The 26,549-nt window shown below is 37.7% G+C and overlaps 1 protein-coding gene across 1 annotated transcript in view; it reads right to left on the bottom strand.

The window, feature by feature from the left end:
- ARHGAP31 (Rho GTPase activating protein 31) overlaps positions 1–26,549 on the bottom strand; it is a 115,948-nt gene that overhangs the window by 11,313 nt on the left and 78,086 nt on the right. The window contains exons 2-10 of the mRNA XM_026708877.2: positions 26,426–26,528; positions 24,027–24,171; positions 20,407–20,489; positions 17,861–17,968; positions 11,866–12,011; positions 8,633–8,831; positions 6,026–6,150; positions 4,922–4,981; positions 698–1,318 (exon numbers count right to left, since the gene is read on the bottom strand). Of these exons, the coding sequence (XP_026564662.1) occupies positions 698–1,318; positions 4,922–4,981; positions 6,026–6,150; positions 8,633–8,831; positions 11,866–12,011; positions 17,861–17,968; positions 20,407–20,489; positions 24,027–24,171; positions 26,426–26,528 (1,590 nt within the window). The remainder of the gene's footprint in view (positions 1–697; positions 1,319–4,921; positions 4,982–6,025; positions 6,151–8,632; positions 8,832–11,865; positions 12,012–17,860; positions 17,969–20,406; positions 20,490–24,026; positions 24,172–26,425; positions 26,529–26,549) is intronic.

Raw genomic sequence — 26,549 nt, 5'->3', positions numbered from 1 at the left:
TGAGATCTCCAATAGAAAGTCACCCATGTGTTCCTAAAGGCACTCTGTTCCACAGGATATTTTTAACAATTTTATGTAACTGGGGGGAAAAAAAACCTTACTTTTCTAATTTTAAAGAACAGAGCCAGGATATAAGATATCTATTATTGGGGGTGGTGCGGGGTGGTTGCTACATTATAAAAATGAGATGTCACAATGTGTTGCTTTGTGATTTAACAAGATTGAAGGATTATATCAATTTTAAATTGCTATTGATAATTATAAGGATTGTATTTTTCTGTTAATTAGCTTTTCTTTTTCCAATTTTAGTTTTTTTTTTAAACCACTATAATATATCTAAGCTTTTCTTTCTTCACTGGCAAAAAGAAAAACAGAATGGCCAGACAGAGAGAGCAATAGGTATTCAGGTAAACTGGCACTTTTCAATTGCATGCTCTCACCAAAAAAGCAATGTTGTGAAGAAACACATGTGATATTCTTCAAGAATATCCATTACGTGCTCTCAATATTTCAAATATTCACTATTAATCATGTTGGGGGTCTCTGTTGTGAACAAATTACTACTGCTTTTTCTAAGTCAGGGTGCACAACTGTTTCCAAATATCGTTTGGTTGCAAATCTCATTCTTTTGATCATTTGCTATGGACAGACATAAGCTGTTCAACATCTGGAACCTCCATCCTTATTCTAAGCTTACCTGTTATGGATTTGGACTCAGTCTTCTTTTCTTCCTTGACTGTGACATGCTCTAATTGGTCATGGTTGTCACCTTCAGGGACTGAAGAGATAGCACTTTCTTTTCCCAGAAAAGAAGATTCTTGAAGGCCAGAGAAAGCTGATTTGTCTTTAACAGGCATCCGACAAGGTGTACTGTTAATACTGATGACTGCAGACACTCGAAGGGGCACCGAGACAGCAAAGGGTTCTGAGATATTCAAGGCTTTATGTTGGTGACGGGGAGAGGCTTCCAGAGGAAATAGGGTCCCATGGAATCCCAAATTGGATGTCCCATCATTTGAAGTGTAGAACATACGGCACATCTTTGGGGAAGTTTGTTCATTCTCAGGGTCTTCAGTGGGGCGGAATACCTTCAGTTGCTCAGGAAGGGGTTTCATTTGGGTTGGCCGTGGACTATGATTCTCTTCATTGTCCTCTGCTCCTCCCTCTGCTCCTTTCATGGCACCTTTGAGATCCCACTCTGCGTCTTGCTTGTTGAGGTCAAATGAGCTGCTAGGTCCCCCCACTCGTTGTTTCATGACTGGAACAAAAAACCCTCCGGTCATGATTGTGCGCTTGAAATGACCTTTTTCATCCTCTCCTAAGGAAGGAAGGAAGAAAATAAAGCTGGTCGATCTTTTTTTGGCCTGGATTATACATTGTTTATTTATTGTTTGTTTGTTTTTTGTTTTAATCTTTAAGGGACACAGGCACATATCTACTAATGCTGTGATCCCGACATATTTATGGAGAGGGGAAAGAAGAATCTAAAGGGGCATTAAAGGAAAAAAATAATGGTAGATTGATACTAATAAAGGAGATATTGATGCTATTTTTCTCCTTTGGAGTAAAATTAATATCACAGAACATGGCAGAACCTTGGGATCAAAATGGAGATCTAGATGTTATTTGAAGACTATAACCCATGGTTATTCATCTTAGATTAGTTTGAATACTTGACCAGATAGAACTTTTAAATTGTATTTTCTGTTTCTTCTAGAGCATGCAGGTTAATATTCCCTTCAAAAGTCTGTTTCGTCTTTATAATGGCCCAGCAAAAGCCAATGTTCAGAACGTCTTTTGTGTCAGTACCTGGTGCACACCATGATGAGGAAAAAATGATGAAAATGTGTTACAATATCATGATGCAAATTCTGGCCTTTCATAATTGCATCAAGGTATCAAACACAAGTGACAAAATTTGCATTGTGAAATTATGATGCGTGGTTATCACTTGTGCCACCCCACAAATGCTGTAATCCTATGGTAAATACTTCACTGAGAGTAGTAATAACTCAGGCTGATTTAAAAAGATTTAATGATTTAATGCTTGTTAGACATGATTCAATTTTCTTTTAGACCACTGGTTGAATTTATTTCTAAGCACTTCCCACTTTACAATTATAATTTCAAAAACAGTCATCATGACCTGCTTTGGCATCTGCAAATCTGTATTCTGTATCCCAGTCATGGATTCGATCTACTGTCTATTTGGAAATGGTGATATTCAGTAATAGAGAAAATTGGAGTAAAAGGAGTGTTTTTCGTTTCCTCCTCAATTCTCTATCTTTAAGCCGAAGGCAGCAACCATAAAATTGTTTTAAAAGATGGACAGGATGAAATATAAAGCTTGGGAGGTGGTGAAATAGGGAAGAAAAGGAGACAAGCACATATATTTTCCTTCAACCTTTCTCTGGATCCATATTTGCAACATTTCCTCACTCTTTCTGTCTCCATCTCCATCTCTGGATTTGTTAAGGTGGAAATATGAAAAAACTCTCTCACTATTCCTCCCCCTTACCTCCATAAACTGCAGTCATCCATAACCTTAAGATATTTGTTGGTATAAGCAGGGGTGGGCTGCTTCGTGTGAACCGGTAGCTAATTTTATCATTTTTAATTACCGGTTCGGTGAACTGGTAAATCCCACCCATGGCTGGCCCCACCCACCCCACCCTGTCTCTCCCAGAAGTCCCCACGTGACCCGTTTCGGATGCCAGGTAAGCACAGGGCCTGCGCAGAGGCTCCAGGTGGGCAAAAAGGGGGCGTGCTGTCCTATTGTTCCTTTTTATTTTTCTTATATGTATCCATTTCATGTATTCATAACTATGTTTATACTTATACCTGTTATCTTATAACCTCTTGACAAAACAAACAAACAAACAAACAAATAAATAACAGGCATCCCAAACGCTCCAGAAGGCCAGAAACATGCCCATTTCTGGCCTTAAGATTTTTTCAGATTACTTTTTCAGATAATCAGAGTTGGCAGGGATCTTGTAGGTCATCTAGTCCAACCCCCCGCCCAGGCGGGAGACCCTACACCATTTCTGACAAATGGCAGTCCAATCTCTTCTTGAAGGTCCCAAGTGATGGTGCTCCCACAACTTCCGAGGGCCTCTGGAGCCCGGGGATGGCTGTTTTTGCCCTTACAGAGGCTCAAGGAAAGCCTTCAAAGCCTGGGGTGGGGGCAAAAACACCACGCCCACCCAGATACCGGCCAGAGAACTGGTTGCTGAAATTTTTGAAGCCCACCCCTGGATGTAACTGATAGTAGTGTGATACACAGCACAGCAACTGCTTGCCACAAAACGTTTTTCTGAAGTAATAACAATAACAGTAAGGTTTGTCTCTAGATTGTATGGCACAAAATGCAGAAAATTGACATGATTATCATTTTAAATATAATTTCTTATAGCCAACCTTTCACTTTGTTCCCATGTTGATCAAAATAGATCCAATATCAGTGATCAAACAGCCTATTTTGGCATTCGACCAATTTTTTTAAATAAAAAAAAACAATGAAAAGGCATGGTAGAAAAGAATTCCTTCACCTAAGACCCCAAATTGCAGTACACTAGCAACAATCTAATTTCTAAGGAAAAATAAGTTCCACCGTTGTGATTGGCATTCCTGTGACTCCAGCTTTCCTCTAGTAATTGGATGATCCCTAAAGCAGGCTATTTCTGAAGTTTAACATTACAGAAACAAAAATAAAGGGAGAGGCATTCCTAGAAGTTAACCAAATCCTAAACCATTTGTAGCTTTATATATTAAAATTAATCCTCTGCATTGGGGTTGATCAGAGCCAACTAGTGCAGCTCATTAAGAATTTATATTATGTGGCCTCGAATTAATGAAGTACTATAGTTTACAAGTTTGTATCTGCCTTTGGCACAGATTCCAAACTCTGAACCATCTTCAACAGCAGCTCCATACAGACTGTATCTCAGAAACCTAGGAGATTGCAAAGCATGGATTACTGTGAAGAGACCATTCCTATACTGTACATTCCATAAAATAGTCAATCAGAATAGAACTGGAAGGGAGGTCTTCTAGTCCAGCCCCCTGCTCAAGCAGGAGACCCTATATTGTTTCAGACAAGTGATTGTCCAGTCTCTTCTTTAAAATCTCCAGTGATGAAGCACCCACAGCAATCTGTTCCACTGGCTAATTATCCTCACTGTTAGGAAGTTTCTTCTTAATTCCAGTTCTCTATTTGATTAGTTTCCATCCATTGTTTCTTGTCCTGCCTTCTAGTGCTTTGGAAAATAAGTTGACCCCCTCCTCTTTGTGGCAACCCCTCAAATACTGGAATACTGCTTCTTTTCTATAGATTAGCCAAACCCAAATCCTGCAACCGTTCTTCATGTGTTTTAGTCTCCAGGCCTTTAATCATCTTAGTTATTCTTCTTTTCCAAAGTCTCAACATCTTTTTTGTAATGTGGTGACCAATGAAGTATTCCAGGCATGGCCTTACTAAGGCTTTATAAAGTGGTACCAATACTTCATGTGATTTTGATTCTATGCCTCTGTTTATACAATCAAGAATTGTATTAGCTTTTTGGGCTGCTACTGCACACTGCACATAGCTGCACACTGCTAGCTCATATCATAGTGAAAACCTTGGCTTTTTTTTTTCTTGAACTATGACATCTAGGAAAAGATGATGTGGAAAGGCAAGTGGCTACTACAGCACATTCTCTGACCAGTGACTGTACTAAGTACTTTTTGGTATTTTTCCCAATCTACTGATTCTATGAAACAAACCCCACAAAACATTTTGAGTAAATAAACAGATTAATATAAACAGATATCCAGTATGTCCATGAAAATTACATAAATTCAGCTTCTGCTATAAAAATGCCCAAAGAAAGGGCAGATCTTTGGCTTTTCCATATCTGACACACTGACCAAGCCTTACCTTCTACTGGAAGTGAACAAAGTGAGTCCATGCTTTTAGCTGGTCGAATGGTTGCTTTCTCTGCAGAAAGGAAGGATGTAAAATGTTTGAAATATAATCACACACTGCAGTTACACAGAAATGAAAATTGTTAATAACTGCAGCTGCAAAGCAGAAAAAGATTTAATATCCTGAGAATACATACAGCTCGATCTTTAATTTACAGCTAAAACTAAGGCTTACCAGCTAGCAAGGTACAAGAGGTGCACTGCTTTCTTAACTTTTTAGCACAGTGAAAAAGGCAAGCTTGATTCAATATGTTTATCTGCCAAAATAGAGATAATGATTTTTGCAAGGATTTTCTGAGTTGCTTATTCATAAACAATGAATAATTGTGCATTGTTCTTTATTCAAGGAGCCCACTATCTTCTCCCTAAGCAGAGTGTTGGGCTGTTAATCAAGACTGGATTATTTTCTTTGTCCTTCCTCATTGTGACAACTGTTTGGACACCTGTCCTTCATGTAAGGTACTTATCTGATAATAAATATATATATTTTCAAAAATTAAAATCTACACATAGTAATTGTATCTTCTTTGCACTACAAGGATTGTTGGAGGGGAGCCAGTACATTTCTTTAATAAGATACTGATTATCTCATAAGGATTCTAATCAGAAACCTCAGACAAGATGAGATGGACACATGTTCCGGGACTCCTTAATAAAACAACTGGCATAGGCATATTCTTAGTAACAGCTTGGGCAGACGCATATTTGACCTCTGCCTGCGCATGCATTCAGCCAATTCAGAAATGCATGTTCAACACAGTAAAATAATAGACAGTGTTCACAGCAAGAATTTCATAGGCTTTGAGATATGACTGCCTTTTATTGTGCTGCTGAAGTGATACTTGGTATGATGCAAGAGGTTAAATATGCAATCTCCCCCATGCTGTTGTCAAGCATCATTCATACTGGCTTTTAATCCTTGTTACTTTATTAGCATGAATGATTTTTTGCCAAGCGCTGGGACGTGTGCCTGTCCCCCCCCCCACTGGCCAAGGCCAAGGCCAAGCTAAGGGAGAAAAGAGAAACTATATTAATGAAGGCCATAGCGAGTCTTTACCAGAGATTTTTTGTCCTCGAACAAACACACTTCCATTGCGGCTCAGTTTAGTCTTAGCTTCTGATCCTGATCGGCCCAGATTAAAAATAGACTTCCATTTCTTGGACTTTGTGGATAATTTTCTCCTGAAAGATAAAATCAAAGATCTGTCAATAAGTAACAATGGTTAACAGTTAAGATTAATATGTTTTTAATGTGCCCCTTTTGTTTGTCTTCATTTCCTCTCAGATTTTATTTTATTGCTTTTCACAGTTGTAGCCAAGAAAGACTTGAGCATCTCCAGCTAAAAAAAGAACAGGTAGCAGATGGTGCGAAGGGTTTGATTTGAAACATAGAGGGCTCTTGCCATTGGAGTAGCCAAGAGGCTAGACAGTTTGACCTAGAAAATGACTGCTTTCCCTTCCTCACTAATTATATATGTTATATTATGTATGATGTGGGAAATGGACTTTTATGACTGGCCAACTCCACCCAACGAAATTATGGGTAAAATAACCTCAGGGTTCTGAGTTCAATACGGCCTGCCATTCATGCGAATGCTTCAAGAGATTCAGAATTTATTACTCGTACAAAGATGTGGCTATTCAGGCCCTAATTTATATTATGAGAACATGATCAAATGTCATAGGCCAATGGCAATTTAAGTACTGCAATCTACAAGTACTGATGATGATTCCGTTGTGGCTGGATAATATAAGTCTTGCATAACAGCTTTTGCCATCTTTCAACAGTATCCAACTATGCATGAGTAAAATATAGAATATTGGATATGCTACACAAATAAAGAATGACGATTGAGGTAGATATTCCAGATGCAATTGGGGAAGGTTACCAGTAGGTGGCTGCCTCGTCACAGGTGCCTTGAGCCTTTGTGTTTCACTCCTGATGATCAAACATTTAAAATGAAGCAAAGCAGAAAACTATTCCTGTATCCATCTGTCTACCTGCTACTCAAGGTACTGACACTGACCAGGGATTTAATGTTATCCTTCTCACAGCAACGTTGAGGAATTAGGGGGAAAAGTTTATACATTTTTAATATATATTTCAAGTTTTGATGTATCTATACAGTGCTGGGGAAAATGGCAACAGCAATAGCACTTAGACTTATATACCACTTTAAGTGCTTTACAGCTCTCTCTAAGCGGTTTACAGAGTCAGCATATTGCCCCCAACAATCTGGGTCCTCATTTTACCCACCTCGGAAGGCTGAAAGGCTGAGTCAGCCTTGAGCCTGGTGAGATTTGAACTGCCAAACTGCAGGCAATCTGCAGTCAGCAGAAGAAGCCTGCAGTAGTGCACTATAACCACCGTGTCACCATGGCTCCAAATGGTTCTTTCTCCCAAAATTGCACTACGCTTATTCATGGAAGCTATCAAATCGGTAAAGGTTTCTCTTACAGTGCTTGGCTGCACATTGTTATAGTTGATCCAAATTGGCTGCACACCAATTGCATCTAACAAGATGCCTCAGAGCACCAAAGAAGACCAGGGGACTCCAACCTGTAGCCCGTGAGGAAATTGCAACCAGGTGATGGAAACAGCTGGTGAGTGCATGTATGCACACCCTCACTTCTGCGAGCAGTGGGCAAGCACATAGGCTTAATTTGCATGAGCGCAAGAGCTGTGTTCATGTGCATTTGCCAGCCGTTCTTATGGAACTATCCCCTCTACCTCCCCCACTGGTCCACAGAGCCAGAACACTGGGGAATTCTGAGTTTGTTCTGACCCAGGGCCCAAACACATCAATCCCTTTGTATTTAACAAAATGTTTCCTTTATTAGGAATGCCAGCAGCCGTTCTTTCACAGCAGGATAATGAAGTCTCTAAGTCCTGTGGAAAGCTCCCTTTCCCCCTGAAATGGCCTCCACACTTCCACACTTCCTCTCCCCACACTTGCAAAGGAAGTCCTGGAAGGTGTGCTTGCTTTCTTCCAGCAGCAGCAGAGCACACACACACACACACACACACACACATGCACAAACACTCACTCACTCACTCAGAAGGCTCAGCAGATTCCAAGAAGAATTCTAATAATTTCTATGCAGGATTCAGAAGTGCAGGCTATCCGTAGCTGACACGCAGGGAGTTGAATAGTTGTCTGCCACACCTATTCATCTCTGCCCCCTGCCTTTTATCCCCGGAGCTAGGGTGGGGCTTCGCTACCAGCGGTGGCTCTTCCATCCCAAGGACCAGCCCATACATTCCTGCTGCTCTCCTCTTCTCTGCCTTCTGTGCATCCATTCATCAGACACTGGACCCAGCTGTTCCTCCTCTTCCTCATCAGCCACCTCCAGACCTGGGGGTTGTTGACTCTCTATCTGAGGGCTTATGGATGGCCCAGGCTCCACCCCTGTCTCTATCTCTGACAGCTCCATTCCCTCTTCCTCCTGGAAGCTCTCACATTGCCTTAATTCTGGCCCTGACTCCCATGCTGCCTCCTTATCTGATTTGGCTGCTGGAGGAGCTGATGGCCAGACAGGCCACAACAGAGTTGGACAACGGTAGGCCCTTGGATGATATTTATTTATTGAACTTATATGCTCTTTCATGGCCCTATTTATCTTTGGTGTTCAGTTTTCAGGTACTAAAACAAGGAATACTTGCTTGCTGTCTGGTAGATCAAGGACGGTATGGTAAAAGGAGCCTGTGGCTGGAACAATTTCTGGCAAACTGTTCTCCCTTCGCTCCTTGCGGGCAGGGTGACAAGCTGAGAGGCTTCGGGCCTGAGCTTCTTCCAAGCTCACCAGCTTCATTGGCAGAGAGGTGGAAGGTAAAGTTAGGCTCTTCATCACAGGTTTATTCTCTGGAAAACAGAAGGAAAAACACATTAGAACAGAGGCCTCCAAACGTGGCAACTGTAAGACTTGTGGACTTCAAGTTCCAGAATTCTGGGACTTGAAGTCAACAAGTCTTAAAGTTGCCAAGTTTGGGGACCCCTGCATTAGAATCTATCTTAATTTGGGATGGAATGGAAGGTAGGAATGGCAGAGAGAAATAGAAAACCAATAGATTTCTCAAGCACTGCCTTTAATGAATAAACTTTCCCAGTGAAATTGTTTGCAATTGTGATTGTTGAAGAAATTCACTTCTTATCCAGTAATGTAATCCAGCACCCTGCCCTCCACCCCAATAGTCCCTTGGTCAGCAGCCATGCTCCATAGTGCCTTGGCATGCATCTTCTGAAAATGATGCTGTTTATTTGTGCTAAACTCTGGGAAGACTAAGCTCTTTTTGTTTTGTTTTGAAGATGAAGGAATACTTCTCTCCCATCTAGATTATTTTGGAAATTTGTTCTGAATATTGTTGCTGTTTTTCCTATTCAACACTGACTGCTATTGTCAGAAGGAAGTAGGAAGTTACAGCTCTGGAACTCCAAAGAAAAAAAGAAAAAGTCCTGATGGTTAAAGGCAGCTTTCCCAGCTTCAAAATTGACACTTTAGCATTTCTTCTAATTAGCTGTGTGATTGATTTATTGGAAAAGCCATAGCAAAGAAAGCTCACCTCCAAACACACTTTATAATAAAATAGAGGACAAAGCCAGATTAAACAGAAGTGAAACAGAATATACCTGAATGGAAAGAGTGTGGAGGAGTCTTATGATTCTGTTATTATATAATTTGACTGGTGGACTTTGCATTTAATTTTAAATATTTTTAAACATTATTATATAGAAACCATGAAAATGATCTCTTCTGTAAACCTTTATCAGGTTGTACACCATTTATATGGAACAGTTTATAAGGGAACCTAGGAAATTCTTATGACAGGTCTGCAACTCTTTTTGAGTACTACTCATGATATGTGGTGAAAATAATCCCTTAGCTGCCAGAAAGGAACAATTTAAAACAGCCTGTCCACCCGGCAGCTGCAACTTATGAACCCATGCTATTTACACCTTTTTCTTTTTTAAGATTGTTATGGGACAGAACAATGGCTAAATTGATTTTTCAGCATGATGGCTGTTCTAGCTAGTGAAACAGCACAAGGATGGGTTATATAACATCCATGGGTAGTAATGTGTTTGCAAACAATTTTCTTGGCACATATTCCTTGCCATACTTCACTTTAAAAAAAAAATACTCTTTTCATCCAAAACTTGATGTGTCAGAAACTGACAAAGTAAAAATCAAGGTGTCAGCTGCTAGTATCATTTCTTTTCCCCAAGAATGTTTCTGATCTAGGCAAAAATAAGTGTGGAGTTTGGAACGTGGTGGTTTATTTGGAAATATGCCCTCATGCTCAGGAACAAGACAAAATAATCAAGGATCAGAGGACATTTGAGACAGTAGTGATGTCAGGAGGAGCAACCTCACCAATTTCACTGTCCTCTATTAAATGGAAATTTTATGCCTGACCATACCCATCCTTAGCATCAATTTGTGGATGGAGAAACTGCATGACAATCATTTTAGTGATGGAAATATTGTCTAATATTCAAATGTGTCCACCGGCCCATTAAAATGCCAATTTATGATAGCTGATAAATTTCAAACCATCTCAGGACTTTTCCTGTATCTTTTTGGTGTGATGAGTAACTGTAACAACATACATTAAGTCAATGATGGGGATAAAATTCTCCCAACTCTTAATTATCTTTTCCATGCTCCCCCCCCCCTTTTTTTTTTTTTTTTTGCTTTTCCAAGTAATCAGGTTGCAAGATCAAGAGAAATGAGCAACAAAAGAGAACAATGAAAGCTGAGGCTTCTCCCTAGATCCCCATAATTCAGACTTCAGTGAACGAGAATCCTTGCAACACTTTTTCCAAGGTGAACTGAAGATTGTATGTCTTTATTAGCAATAGCACTTAGACTTATATACCACTTTATGGTGCTTTACAGCCTCTCTAAGTGGTTTAATCGAGTCAGCATATTGCCCCCAACATTCTGGGTCCTCATTTTACCCACCTCGGAAGGATGGAAGGCTGAGCCAACCTTGAGCCTGGTGCAGTGGTGGGTTTCAAAAAGTTTTACTTGGATAGTCAGCAGAAGTTGCCTGCACTACAGCACTCTAACCACTGTGCCACCAAGGCTCTTCCTTTTCCTTTTGTGCATAAATTAAGATTTGGTAAAGGTTGGATCTTCCCAAACCTACTAATGGTTCTGAAAGCAATTTTAAAAAGTCTTAAAGGACAAAAAAAAAGATTACAGGCAGTCTTCAACTTACAACAGTTCATTTAGTGACCTTTCAAAGTTACAATGGCACTGAAAAAAGTGACTAATGACCATTTTTCACACTTATGACCGTTGCAATATCCCCCTGGTCATGTGAATTACATTCAGATGCTTGACAATCAGTTCATATTTACGACAGCTGTAGTGTTCCTGGGTCATGTGATCCCCTTCTGGAACCTTCTGACAAGTCAATGGGAAGGCCAGATTCACTTAACAATGTTGTTACTAATTTAGCAACTGCAGTGATTTGCTTAACAAATGTGGCAAGAAAAGTCACAAAATAGGGCAAAACTCAACTTTCTCACCTAAGCAACATGAATTTTGGCCTAAATTTTGGTCGTAAGTCAAGGACTATCTGTAAAAATTGAGGTAGCAGATTTTTCTCTACTATTAGTCAGGCTTTATATTAGTCACATCAAAAAAGTCCACAGTCAGATTCTATTTTTTAAAATAATATTCATATAGATGCCCTTCATTTCCTTCTTCTGTTTCCTTTTTTCAATAGAATTGGGATTCAGATGTTTTGAATGAGTACCTCACAAGACCTAAATACTAAAAGTAATGTAAGTAGGTTATGTGCTGGGAAGAACTAAGTTTATTGGCCAAAAGAAGTCAGATAATTTGGAAATGGTCATTGCTAGCATAAAAGAAAATAGAAGGATTTACCTTCGTTATCCTTTGGCCTGATACAAACGTTGTCACTGAAGATCTCGTCCACATGGTTCAATATGAATTCTATCACCAACTGTTGGACTCGCACTTCCAAGAAAGCTGCATCTCCATTGCAGCCCTCTGCCTCAATTTCCTTTGATCTAAGCACAATCAGAGAAGCAGTTGGAAGAACAACCCTGCATCACCCCGCCGAGGCGCTGCTTGTGAACAAGAGAACTAAATTTCCTAATAAGCCATGTCTGCAACTTTATAGCAAAAAACACTGTAATAGCAGCAGAAATTGACCTACAGCCTAATTGTAAACCTTTTTGTTTTGCATTCCTTTCATATCTCCTCACTTACACTACAGACATGCGTAAATCAACTATACACATTACATGATTTAAATGAAGTACATTTTAAATGACATGGTCTCTTTTTGGTCTTTTTGGCATGGTCTTTATTTTAAAATGTTTAAAATAAAAGGTTGCCATAGTCAGTTTATGGAAAGATGAGAGGATGAAGTCCATCCCTTTAGTCCAGGCTTGTCCAACCCGCGGCCCACGGGCCGCATGCGGCCCAGGTCACCTCGTAATGCAGCCCAGTGTCCACCCCAACCTTCGTGCCAGAGCCAGCGAGGAGGAGGAGAGGCAGGCGCAAGGCGGGGCGAGGCAAGCGCCAGGCCAAGCAGCAACAGAAAAGGTGGGTGCTGTCAGAGCGCCACCTCCTGCTGTTGCCGCCGCCGCCGCTTCTGCCCCCACCACCGCTGCCCCTGCCGCCGCTTCTGCCCCCGCTGCCAAATAAATTTAATATGTTAACTATGTTTTCTATGGTTTTTTTGGATGATCAGGTATCGTTACTGTTATTTTATTTTATGTGCGGCCCAAACCAAATTTTCATCTTCTAATGTGGCCCAGGGAAGGTGAAAGGTTGGACACCCCTGCTTTAGTCCAAAATACCATTCTATTTTTATCAATACCAACATGTTATTGGGTAGCAAAATAGAGCCAATCACACAGAACCTGCACTGCTCACTTCAAAATACAAAGTCAGGGTAGACAATTGGTTTCAAATGGTCTCCTCTGCTCATAATAGAATACCTTATGCCACCAGGCTTGAAATTTTGGACCTGGACAACCTAGAACTACACCACCTATGGTCTGATCTAAGCTTAGTACACAAAATTGTCTGCTACAATGTCCTACCTGTCAATTACTACTTCAGCTTCAACCTCAATAATACACAGGCAAACAATAGATAGAAACTCAAAGTAAACCGCTCCAAACTTGATTGCAAAAAATACGACTTCAGCAATAGAGTGGTCAATGCCTGGAGCTCATTATCTGACTCTGTTGTTACATTCTCAAACCCCCAAAACTTTAACCTTAAACTATCGTGGACCTCACTCCATTCCTAAGGGGTCTATAAGGGGACATGCATAAGTGCACCAGCGTGCCTACCATCCTCGTCCTATTGTTTCCTTTTATTCATTTATTCATACTCATTTATTATGTATATACTTATACCATACTCATATGTTTATATGTTATGTTCATACTTATACTTGTTTTCTCATACATGCTTGACAAACAAATAAATAAATAAAATAAATAAATAAAATGTTTTAGGAATACCACACCACAATGTGTGTATCTTAGACCAACACTAACAGAGCTAAGCTAAAGCAGAGAAATGGTTTGGCTTTAGAACCATGGTTGCATATATTCTATTCACACATAAACTATTCACCCATTTAACCTTCCTAAATTCTTCTCCTTTCTCAGAAACCAGAGCAATTGGGTATTAAGATATCCTCTACTAGAGTTCATAAAGTCTGCTTTGAAACTTAAACACTGCACAAAGGGGACAACTCTTTATAGAGATCCATCAAAGCCCTGGAGAGCCATGAACCTTTTAAAGATGCAGCAAAATTCTTCAGGCAGTCTTTAAACACTGCAGTGTGTCTTTCAGTGAGCATTTCCTCCCCTTTTCAGAAAGAAAAAAAGAAGAGTTTGAATCTGGGGGAACATCTTAAAAGAGAACTTCCACCGGCTATATTCAGCTCATAATTCTTTATTACTCTTCTAGGAGAAACAAATTGTAATAATCAACTTATGGTGGAATCAAAATATAGATTTTTAGAAGGACAGCAAGGGAAGAATTAAAATGAATCACAGATCATAACTGAGAAGAACAGTTTCATGAGTGGAACATGCATCTCAGAACAATCCGGTTGCAAGAACAATCCTTGTGTACGCTAAAAGAAATTTCAAGAATAGTCATCCCATTAAAGAGACTCAATTAACCAAATGGCTTTTTTTTTGTATATGGATTAGTGTATTGATTTGCTTAGTTAGCAAAATGTCTTTGCTAAGCTTTTATAAAAGGAAGACCAAAATTTATGAACAAAGATGAAGTACAATATAACAAGCCTTTCCCTAGATCTCATTAAGTCAGGGTTTCAAAGAATGTGATAAAAACTCCCATTGATTTCACTGGCTTTTATCAAATATTGCAATGGCAGTTTTAATAATCCTTCCCCTAAACAAATATCCTTCAGATGTGTAGCTTTCAACACCCATAATTTTGTAAACCTGGGAGTACAGTCAGTCGATATGGTACAATGATTAGAATATCAGATTAGGTACAATGAGCTCCATATTAAATATCTCTTCAGACAAGAAGCCCACAGTACTTATTCTAATGCTAACAAAGATTTCTCCAGATTAAATATATTTAACATAATATATAATGGACAGTCTTTTCTTAAAGGAGCAATTAATATCAGCTGGAGTTGGCAGCATGTCAGGGATAATGATGATTATAGCTGCTTTCCTTCTAAATCAAATATCAGTCATGAAAGAAACATTTTCTATCTCATTAGACTCCTTACTCCTCATTAGACTCCTTACTCCTTACTTGATCCTGTTAGCATGTTTAAGCTGGCCAAACTAAAGCATGAACATTCAGTATTGTTGCATGAGATGAAATGGGCGGAGGAGGGGAATGCTTGGTTGTCATTTCAGCTTCCTAAAAGAAGGGTAAGATGAAATGCTATAAATCAACAGGGCACCGTTGTTTTATGGCAGACCAGACAAATAAAATAGCATGAGACATAATCAAACATGAAACATATCTCAGCCAACAATATTATGTCAGCAAATATAAACAGCATACACAAGCAAGGATTGTTTCAGATTACTTCAAAGAACATTCTGATGAAATTCTTATCTGAGCTGAATTACTTTAAATCTGCTGCCTAGTGGCAGAAATTTATGTCCCATTTCTGTACAGCAAAGAGTGAAGACGAGAGCCTTAAAGTGCATAGCAAGCACTTTCATGTGAATACAAGATACAGCATTACAGCGAGCCTCCCTCTACTACACCAGATTATTAAAGATGCAAGGAAGGATGACCCAAGAATTTCAGAACTCTGCTTAATTACGACAACAGATCTTAACCATCCCTTGCTAAGAGACATATGAGCCATTTTCTAGGCAACATTCTGATCATTGGTGTAGCAATTCTACTTAAAGCTGGGGCTGCTGCAGTCCAAGTTAATCCAAAGGATTTAAGTTATCTCTGAGTAGAACCATCACTTCAAAGCATCAAGTGGGAAAGGATGGGAAAACATCAGAAAACAATTCAACTAGATGGATTTTGTGAGTTTGTCTTTTTAAAAAATCTGCTTTGTGTTTTTTATCACATCAATGGTTTGGCCCAAACAATCTTTCCTTCTTCAGCTTCACCCACCTATCCAAAAAATAAAAACAGATAAATTCTTTCTTATCTTGACATGCCAAAGTGTTGCTGAAGAAATTATCTTTGGGCAACACAATCCTTTGTAAAGCTAATGGCTGCAGTGAAAGATAAAAACTCAGAAGGGATTCCTTCAACAGGATAGCCTTGTAAGGGAGGTACAACTACTTTTCATTTTCCCTGGGGATCCATATTTATATAAATAAGTTAGCTTCCAACAACAACAACCACCCTCTGTGAAATAAAAAAGGAGGACTATGCAGGAGACACAATTAAATTTTGGAGCAGTTTAAGAACTGCAAAGCTGGAGACAAGTTTTACCCTGTATTTTCTGAGGCTCAAATCCTGAGCCTCTTGCTGACTAAATCAGTATTCCTGAAAAAACTCATTTTAGTAGTGGTTCATATGCAGTGCATTGCTGCATACACACAATGGAAAATTCTAATGAGAAGCTTTTTTGAAAGCTACATGAAACAAATGGATCTGTGCAATAGTGCTTTCATAATCAAGTTCATTTCAGTGTATTACTGCTTGGAGAAGTACTGTGTCAGATATCTTCAATGCTCTTAATGAATTATTGTGATACCTAATACTAGAAACTTCAGTACAAAAGTGGATGTGTGTGTGTGTGTGTGTGTGTGTGTGTGTTTTACATCTCTTCTTGTGCCTTGCAATGAGGACACCAGATGCACCCAACAAATGGGCATGGTTACAGCAAACACATAAATAGAATTAGGATTTTGCAGTTTCTTTCTTAATTTAGAGGAGATGTGTCTGAGATTTTTGTTTTTGTTTTAATCTATACAAAGCCTACTCTAGGAGTTACAATACCATCTTCATGTTCCATTGAAAAATACTGTGGAACTAGAGCCAATTTTTCAGCAATCATTTTAGTATATACTTTGAGAAAAACACAAAAAACAGGCCTGGTTCCCTTCTCCAGTCATGGCCTATATCAGTGGTTAAATCCCCTTTAAATATCTTTTGTGGCCATGAACTCCCAAGACTGAACTCAATATTTAAATCATAACATTTCTTCAAGGCTTCAAGCCTGTGATGACATCGTAGCCAATGGTGAAATTCGGAGGTAGTGTTCAGCAGGTTCTGAGCAGTTCTGGAAAATCCGTAGCAGAAATTTTGAGTAGTTCAGAAAACCGGCAAATGCCACCTCTGACTGGCCCCACCCCCATCTATTCTCTGCCTCCCAAGTCCCAGCTGATCAACTGGGTCTTCTTTTGTTGCCCTGCACAGGAGAATGGAGCTGGGAAGCAGGTTAGTGGGGTGGGGAGGGAATGGGGATTTTGCAATAATCTTCTCCCAGGAGTGGGGAGGGAATGGAGATTTTACAGTATCCTTCCCCTGCCACATCCCCAACCCATGCCCGCCAAGTTATGCCCACCAAGCCACGCCCACAGAACCAGTAGTAAATTTTTTTGAATCCCATTGGATTCACATTTTTTTACTACCGATTCTATGGGTGTGGCTTGGTGGGCGTGGCAGGGGAAGGATTCTGCAAAATCTCCATTCCCACTCCACTCCTGAGGGAAGGTTACTGCAAAATCCCATTTCCGTCCCCACCCCACTAATCTACTTTCCAGCTCTGTTCTTCTTTGCAGGGCAACAAAAGAAGACCCAGCTGATCAGCTGGGACTCAGGAGGCAGAGAATAGATGGGGGGGCAGTTAGATGTGGTATTTGCCAGTTCTCCAAACTACTCAAAATTTCTGCTACCAGTTCTCCAGAATTGATCAGAACCTGTTGAAAACCACATCTGATTGTAGCCTCCCAGGAGTCTGAGGACCACAGGTTGAAGACCACTGGCTTATTTGATCAGATAATTCAACTTCACATCACTGTTTCTACTTTTGGTCTCTTGAAACAAACTATATTCATATATATACACATTTTAAAAAATAAATTTACATGTACGCTTGATTAAATATTTTATTAAAATATACATTTTATAGTTTTTCAGATTTACAACTTTTTCAGGTATTTCCTTTACTTTTTCCAATAAAATGTGGGTCACTGAACTAAATATGAACACCTCATCAGTTTTTATGGCCATGAAAATGGGAAAACAAAAAACAAATTGATGAGATTCACCTCCACCATCATATTTGATTTTATGCTCTTCCCCCACGGCTGGATTTATCCACAAAGTTCCTATGTGCACATCTATTATGTGCTTCCATGAACTTTCTCGGTATTGCCTTTAGGATAAAGCAAAACAGTAAACATATTTATCATACCTAAGGAGATTAGGTGCCCACACTAAAGCCAGGTTTCTGGTGTGCATGTTGGTCATGCCGCTGAAGGATGCCAGAAGTGACAGGTGCTTGCTTAAGTATTCCAAAGTCCTGAAATAAAGTAGTCAAGACAAACCAAGAACACTTATGACTATCGCAATGTGCAGGATATGCATCCATCTGGAACTGGTACAACTAATATAATACGCAGTAACACAATGCTAATGTGTAAACTGAAATCTGTACCGATTGCCAATTATTGAGCATATTTTATGTACACTAAGCTGTATTGGGACTGAATGTGCAATCATTTTGTAGCTAGGGTTATAGCTACAAAAGTTTAAATGATAATTTTATTGAAATTTTTAAACAGAATAAGACTAGTACAAACTAAACTAGAGCAAAAAAGAAAAGAGAAGAATGCAAAAACTAAAGGTGCAAAAAGAAAAAAAGCAGAAAAATAGAAGAGAAAGAAAAATAATATACAGAAGTGGCATCTAGGTTATGGGACTTTCTCTTCTGTCCTCCACTCCAAAATTAGATTAGCTCCATCCCTTTTGACATTCTGGAAGACCCTCAAGACTGGTTATGTTATGAGGCCTGGGGCTCCAGTTGATATGCTTAGATGGCTCCATTGTTAAGGCACCTATTGTTACCCACTCTTTGCCTAAGGGTGTATATATATATATATATATATATATATATATATAATACTATATATATATATATATATATATATATATATATATATATATATATATATATATATATATATATATATATAATACTATTTATTTCTTAATGTATATTTTTATATCTTTTTTAATATCTGTGGTTTTACTCAATTTCTGTGTGCCACCCAGAATAACTTTTGGTGAGATAGGTGAATGTTAGGAATATGAGTCACCTAACAATTATTTGGGTTGGAAATATATAAACCAGGATAGACATTTTAATACTGCATCTTTAAGAATGAAAAAATTGTAATTGGGTGTGGTTTCTCAAATGGCCATAAGATGAAGCCAGAAACCTGGGTTGTCTTAGTCTTAGTCTCAGAAGAAGTCTCAGTGAGTCTCTGTTTCCTTCTGTTGGAGAGTTCTGCTGTTCCTTCTAATTGACTGATATTGTCTGATATAAGTCTGATACTGAACTGTTTTGACACTGGACTTTGTTATTGGATTATTCCTGGACTAAAAACTGATTGATCATACCTGTGAATGACTTTGGACTGTGTTTTGAACTTTGCTTAAACCTTTATTGAAAGTAAAAAACCTACATTTACTGTACAGTGTATCTGTGTGCTGTGTGTGTATTATTCAAACACTACTCTCAAATAAGTTTCCCTGTATGCGCTCATTCTTCTAATGGAGAATTACCTCAACAGTGAGTATACAAATTTCATTAATAAATATATGAATATATCTTCTTAATAGCAGTTACAAGTATAGTTATAAATTGACTTTACATTGTGGCTCCTTTCTTTTTATAATTTCTAATGTCTAATAATCAAAGCCATAAATCATGAGTTCAGGCTTTTTTTTAAATGCAAAAAGTCCATAAGGGATTTCCAGTCACCAATAAATGTAGATATTGTCTTAGTTATATTGACCTTTGAGTGGCTTGTTAAGATCCATGTTCTATTGAAAAAGTGAAAGCAGTCAAAGCAAAAATATTTAAGAACAGACACTGCACTTCATTATATTTTTATCAAAAATTTTAATAAATTGCAGCTAATGAGATCACTGCCTTTAATTATATTTCCTATCTTATGTCACATTAAAAATTAAAAATTTAACATTGATTCCAAGTGTATTTGGGAGCTGCAGCAAAATTTGGGCCATGAGGACTTCAATTTCTTCATTCTGGTCTACTACTTTAGCTACTAATGCATTGGTTAAACACTCAATCCCCACTTCCATTTAAATATTTGTTTTCTTCTTACTCTTATTTATCTCTCCTGGGAGGCATTGGGACCCACAAACTCACGTCCCATGTCTCTCCACTGAACATCTGAAATTAAATGAGGAGAAGAAAACAAAATAGATTTAATCTGAGCTATGTAAAACCTCATCTGAATTATCTTGAAGCCATGTTGACTGAGGAGCCAGCTGGTTGTGCAATTATCTACAACAATGCTTATACAGACTCAAAACAAAAAGCGTTTTATGATTGAAAATATTTTACTTGACAATAAAAAGCTTCCTGGAATTTCAAAATGATGTGATAGAGATCTGAATATAATAATAAACATCAATAATAGATGAGTAAGCATTAAACAAAAGCACTGGAAGAAGGTGGCTGGGAAAAAGACGGTTTGGATAGGTGGGGAACAGAGATGGTTAGTCCTGATAATGTAACATCCTGTATGTTTCAATAAAAATATATTGAAAAAATATAGTTAAGTTGTTGAGCAATTATTTGATTAGTGGGCTATTAGCAGACTATTCAGTTTTTTAACTAATTAAAAACCAAGCAATCTCAGATAAAGGATATTTTTCTGATGTTACCTGCCTGCAACCCACAATAACTACTAAGTTTTTTTCTTTTACCTGTAATGTGATGGTGGAAGTTCCTGGATAACATTTTGAATCTGGGCCAACTGCTCTTTCTCAGGGAAGCACGAGACGGCTTCCTGCAAAGACATCAACAAAAAGAATTCAGTTAGTTCACAATCACTTCTTGAAGGCAAAAACAATGTCATCCGCAATATCATTACCAAATTGATGCACAAAATAAACAAACATGGAAATAATAATGACTGCAGAAACCAAGGAAAGCCAGCAGCAGCCTTCCATCAAGTTGTGACAGCAAAATAATTGTAATACTTATTAGGAAATAATGACATTTGGGGAATTAAAAAAAAATGGAGTGTGACGTTGATCATCAGCTTATAAGGAGATTAAGCAATTGCACAAAAAATAGATCTGCCAAGAACTATTTGTCATGAGTACTATCCAAAGTTTTCATTTCAGTGGTGATATATCAATTAGTATATTAGGAAAGGACATTGTTTTCCTCGTGATCATATTATGAATACCAAAGAGGTCACCACCTCAATCAGATTTCTCCAGAAACTGGCACTTCCCAGATTACATGGGACCATTGAACACAATGCTGGCTAGAAAGTATTTTTAAAAATACTGGATATAGTAGGGCAAAGAAAACATCTTTAGAGTAGGTTTATTTGTCCATTTGTCCATAACAACTTGAATTGGCTCTCTGAGGATTGAAGCACGAGTCCTTATTATTATTATTATGGATATGTCAAAGACTGGAAATGAATCCTCTACTTGTACAGCATATGACCTTCAAGAACTAAACAGAAATGTAATCTTTGGATTCCAGTGAGGAATCTGTTCCCATCACTAATATAACCATTTCAAACTGGGTTTTTTCCCCACCTCTGGTCATGATCTCTGTTCATAGGAGATAATTACCAACTCTCCCTGCGGGTGCATTTTGCATTTAACAGAAGGTGTAAGTTTGACTTAGAGTTGTACTTTGTGGCAGGCTTCCTGAGAGAAGAAAATTCACATTCACATACAATCGAAAGGCAGCCACTCCTGAAAGCATGCAATTTTGCTACTTATGTGGAGTGTCTGTGACTAGAAGTCAATCACATGCAACTCAGAGCTGCTTGAGAGTTACTTTCCCATATTCTGTTGCAGACAAATATTTTGGGGTTACTCATTAATTTTGCTTACCAAATTAGAACTTCAATTACAAGACAGTAGTGCAAAATTTTACTACAGATCAGCTATTCACCAAAATATATATTGATAAGAATAGAGGAAGATGATGGCTGCTTAAACTGAAACTCCTTCAAAATCCCTCAAATTAGGAATAGGCTGCTCAGGAGTAGACAGTTCTGTCTATAATTTTGTTTTCTGAGATAAAATCTTTAAAAATTCATTTCATTTTAAAATTCTAATATATCTATTTAAAAGATAAGGACAAACCAGGAAGAAGGGGGGGAAATCACCATTAAAAAAGAAATGCATTATTTTAGAAGCATTGCAGAAAAAAAAAACATTGCCATTCCTGTTATCTGTATTTTGAAAGAGCAATCCAATAGAGAGTGCTGGGACATGTGGGAACATAGGACTATGCTGCATTAAACATTAACTATCATAATTAAATGCCTGCATAGAGATTGTATGGTTTGCACTGCATTATATTATATATATATATATATATATATATATATATATATATATATATATATATATATATATATATATATATATATATATATATATATACATACAATAATGAGCACCTTAGGAACATAAGTATAAAATCTGACAAGAGCTAGTCTATTCTGCTTGCACCAAAGGACCATAAAATTAATTATTTAAGGTATCAAAGCTTTCATATTGTTCTCACAGGAACACAATAAGTAAAGTCCATACTGTTTGATCCCACTTTATAGGCAGAATAAAAGGAGATGAATATAGCAATTCAGCTAAGGCCATTATAATACGGGGACTGATTGTGGCAGACATGAAAAGCAGGTAGATCAGGCTGAAGGAAACTTTTTAAATGAAGGGCTACTGCATTGATAGTAAGTGTTGAACCTTTGTTTCTAGCCTTTGCACTGTGCCTATGTATTTTTTACTTTTGTAAACAGTATTTTATGAGGCTGGGGAACTAATCTTGAGGAATGTTAAAACTTGATTGACAGAACAGTAAAGAAACAAATGTATGCCATGTACACCTCTGGTTAGTTAAACAATGATATTTGGTCCCTAAAAAGAGAGAAAGCTTACTTAGGGGACAGCATTATGGATCAATAGAATGCAATTTAATGGGAAGAAATGTAAGAATCTACATAAATATAGGAAGCGGAAATTGGTTTGATACAAAAACGTATGAAAAGTATCTGGATCACCTTATTGACCACAAGTTAAAATTGAGCAAAATGTGTGATCCAGCTGCTTAAAAAGTAAATTCTATCTGGAGATGGATTAGCATATTCATATAATCCAGATCATGGCAATAATTGTTCTATTCTACCCACCTCTGATGTTATTTAGGAATGTTCTATTCTACCCACCTCTGATGTTATTTAGGATTTTGTGCCCAGGTCTGAGCATCACTATTTAAAAACAAAAAGATAAATTGGAGCAAGTTCAGAAGAAGGCTACCAAGATGGCAAGAGGTCTGGAAACCAAGCCCTACAAAGAATAGAAAAAAGACTGAGATATGTTTAGTCTACAGATAAAAGAAATGTAATAGCAGTCTGAACATCTGAAGACCTAACCAGAGGATTCGGTCCTTTCCCACTTCTTGGATAATAGTCTAAAAAGATATCTATAAACTATAAAGGCTCTCATTGACCTTACGTATTAAATAATGCAGATGATAAGCCCTATAGTTGGAATTTTTCTGGAGCACCTACTTCTTGGAAATTTCAGATTTTAATAGGGATAATGGAAACTTGGAAAATCCCACTCTTTTCCAGTCTCAGTCCACAACTTTTCTAGAATTGCATCCCTTGTTTCAAAAGCAATCATTTCTTTTTTTTCCAGCAAAAGGAGAAAGTGACCTAGTACATAATTGATATCCATCATATTTACTTGAGGGAAAATGTATTGGGAATATACAGTCTGCAGAAAACCAATATTCTGTTTAAATTACACAGACAGCATAAGACAACTTTTATAACAGATGTTGTCAACTGACTTTTTAAACATCAGTACTCATTATCATCATTGTCACATCATAGATATTATTTATCATATATCATTTGCTATCATTTGTCAATTAAGTTCACCTTTACTTTTCCAGAAATATGAATAAGCTCTACTTTTTAGTTTGAATGTTTGCATTAATTCTACCATTTATGTGTAAAATGATGCTGCACTGTAGGTCAGGATTTATGCACCTTACCAGTTGCAGACCAGACCAGTAGTCAAAACAGCATTGAGCAGAATACCCATGAACAAAAATATTCGAAAGGGAATTTTGACTCAGTTTGCTTGCTGGCGTACTATGTACTGGGAAAGAACATAATGCTTTTTCAAAAGCCATTACATGCAAAATAGATTTACTGAAATTTTTAAATAGGCTCAAATCACATTCTAATATGAACTGAATATGCATTGTAAAACTGCAATAACTCCTTCATCCACAATGAAAATAAAAAAATGGAACAGAGACATCTCACCGTAAATTTCTTGTAAAGTTCATATGTGAGAAGAGGATTTGGGAGTTCCCTGAAGTATAACTTGCAAAGTGATCCAACACAGTGAATATCTTGTAGGTATACTTCCCTAGTGAGGTCAGGGCATTGATCTGATCCAAACTCTTGTCTGCAACAACAGAGTAGGAGAAATAATGTGGTTAATGAGTAGAATGAGATAGAAACAAAATTCATATTTTCTTTTTTTTTTTAAGTATTCTGATTTGGTAACAAATATCTGATAGCATAATACTGTTTGTATAATAGCATAATACTGATAGTATAATACTGTTACAGCCATGGAAAACCTGTTTGGCACCTAGAATCACCATGGAAACCTATCATAACCTTAAGAAGTACATGGATTCTACATATTCTAGTTTCAGATACTGTAATTAGTATGGTATAAATGCCACTTACATGAAGACAATCCATTATAAGCCACTGATGAACTATTGGCCATAATTTCAAAATATGTCTAAGGGCAGATTCATAGACATAGACATACATACACATAAATATGTAGAGGAAAATAAGCCTTTCAATTTACGTATTCCATCACCACCATCATGTAAAAATGTGTTTGAAAAATAATGAATGAAACTTCTTTATGTGGATAAAAGATCAAGAATCCATTGCTTAACACCAATAAATCAAATGAAAAATAATTATATGAGCTTTGAAAAACTAGAATTGGGAGAATCAAATAGCTTTCAAAACCTCTGAATATGATCAAGATTTCATTTGCAAACAGTGCCAATTCTAATGATTGAATAGAATATCAACATTTTCCCCCGCAGGTTTCAGGTTTTTTCGTATAGAGCAGATGTGGTATTCAGCAGGTTCTGACCAGTTCTGGAGAAATGGTACAGAAATTTTGAGTTCAGAGAACCGCCAAATACCACTTCTATTCTCTGCCTCCCGAGTCCCAGCTGATTGGCTGGGTCTTCTTTTGTTGCCCTGCACAGGAGAACGGAGCTGGAAAACAGGTTAGCAAGGGAATGGGGATTTTGCAGTATCCTCCCCCTGCCATGCCCACCAAGCCACGCCCACAGAACCAGTAGTAAAAAATTTTGAATCCCATCACTGGTATAGAGGACAGTTATGAATCAGTATTACTCCTAACATCCAAAAACTTCAGTATCTTGGCTGTTCCCGGAAAACACTTTTAATGATGGGGTATGATTTCAAACAACATATCAAAGATCTGGAAGCCCAACAAGATCAGTCTGCTCTTCCTAAGACTATTTTCTTGACCAGTCAAACTCCTCTTTGCAAAGCAGCAAAATATTTACACCTTATAATTGTCCCCAATCTCCAAAGGGTATTAACTTTAACACGCTGATATGTACTTCCCACAGCAGTCTTTGAGGGTCGATATTAAAATACATATATATACCATACGGGCTCAGATTGTGCCCCTGTGGACAAGGGGTTATTAAAACTCTGCTCACATTTTATTCTTCTGTATCTTCTATAAGGACTCATGAACCCATCTCATAACACCTGACCTGATAAAATATCTGGGAAACACCAGCCTGTTTTTATGTTCAATTTCTGTTTTTGGATCAATCCAATTTCTCTTTGAAGGTAGCTAAATTTTGTTACACTATCTGCAAAATTAGGTAGACTTTGCCCACTGACAATCTACTAACAGTTGTTAAATATTATCTTCTTTTTAAAAATTTAATTTAATTTTATCATTTTAAAAATATTTATTTGTAATGCTTGTCTATGACTGTAATAAAATTACTAGAACTATTGGGGGGAATATCAACATGGCATACACCTTGCAGAATCACTTCTCATTTATAATATCTGACAGGAATTGAACATTCCAGGTTCCATTAACTTAAGCTATGTCATTTTAGAAGATTCCAGAAACCTGTATTTTCTGTGCTGTGCCAGTCTTCTGGAACACCATTGCTCCATATGGCCTCAGCTTCACTGACTAGTAAGAGGATGTCAGAGATCTGCCTCTTTCAACAAATTTTGGGTTAATGTGAACCCATTGTTTTTTATATAGATGTCATTCTTCCCCTGATACTGTTTTTCTTATTAGCCTTTTGTATCTTACTTTTCTGTTGTTTTACTCCTCATAAGCTTCCCAGATTCATTAGTAAAGTAAACAGTCTTAGAAAGTAAATAAATAAATAAAATAAACTACATTCAAAAGTCTACATAGTTTAAATCACATAGGTCTTGTTGAAAACTCCCATATAACGACACTCAAGATGTTTCTGAATTTATTTTGTAGCTACATTTCATATTTTAGTGCTATATTATTAAATAAAAATCAAGGTCCAATCCACATATTTATATTTATAGCCATCTCATGAAAAACAAAATGCATAAGAGGCTTAACGTGGATTCAATTTTGTTACCTCAATTTCTGAATGTTGGATGTCACACCAGAAAGCCGATAGATTCCATCCACAATTCCATGAGTCTCAATGAACTCTGCGCAGCTCTTCAGTACTATAGGAACTATGAGAAGGAGAGAAGGAA

Source organism: Pseudonaja textilis, chromosome 7, assembly GCF_049901715.1.
Source record: "Pseudonaja textilis isolate UNSWEBS1 chromosome 7, rPseTex1.2, whole genome shotgun sequence".
In the NCBI taxonomy this organism is placed as follows: domain Eukaryota; kingdom Metazoa; phylum Chordata; class Lepidosauria; order Squamata; family Elapidae; genus Pseudonaja; species Pseudonaja textilis.
Note: the sequence above shows the minus strand (reverse complement) of the source record. Positions and strands in the feature narration are given on the sequence as shown.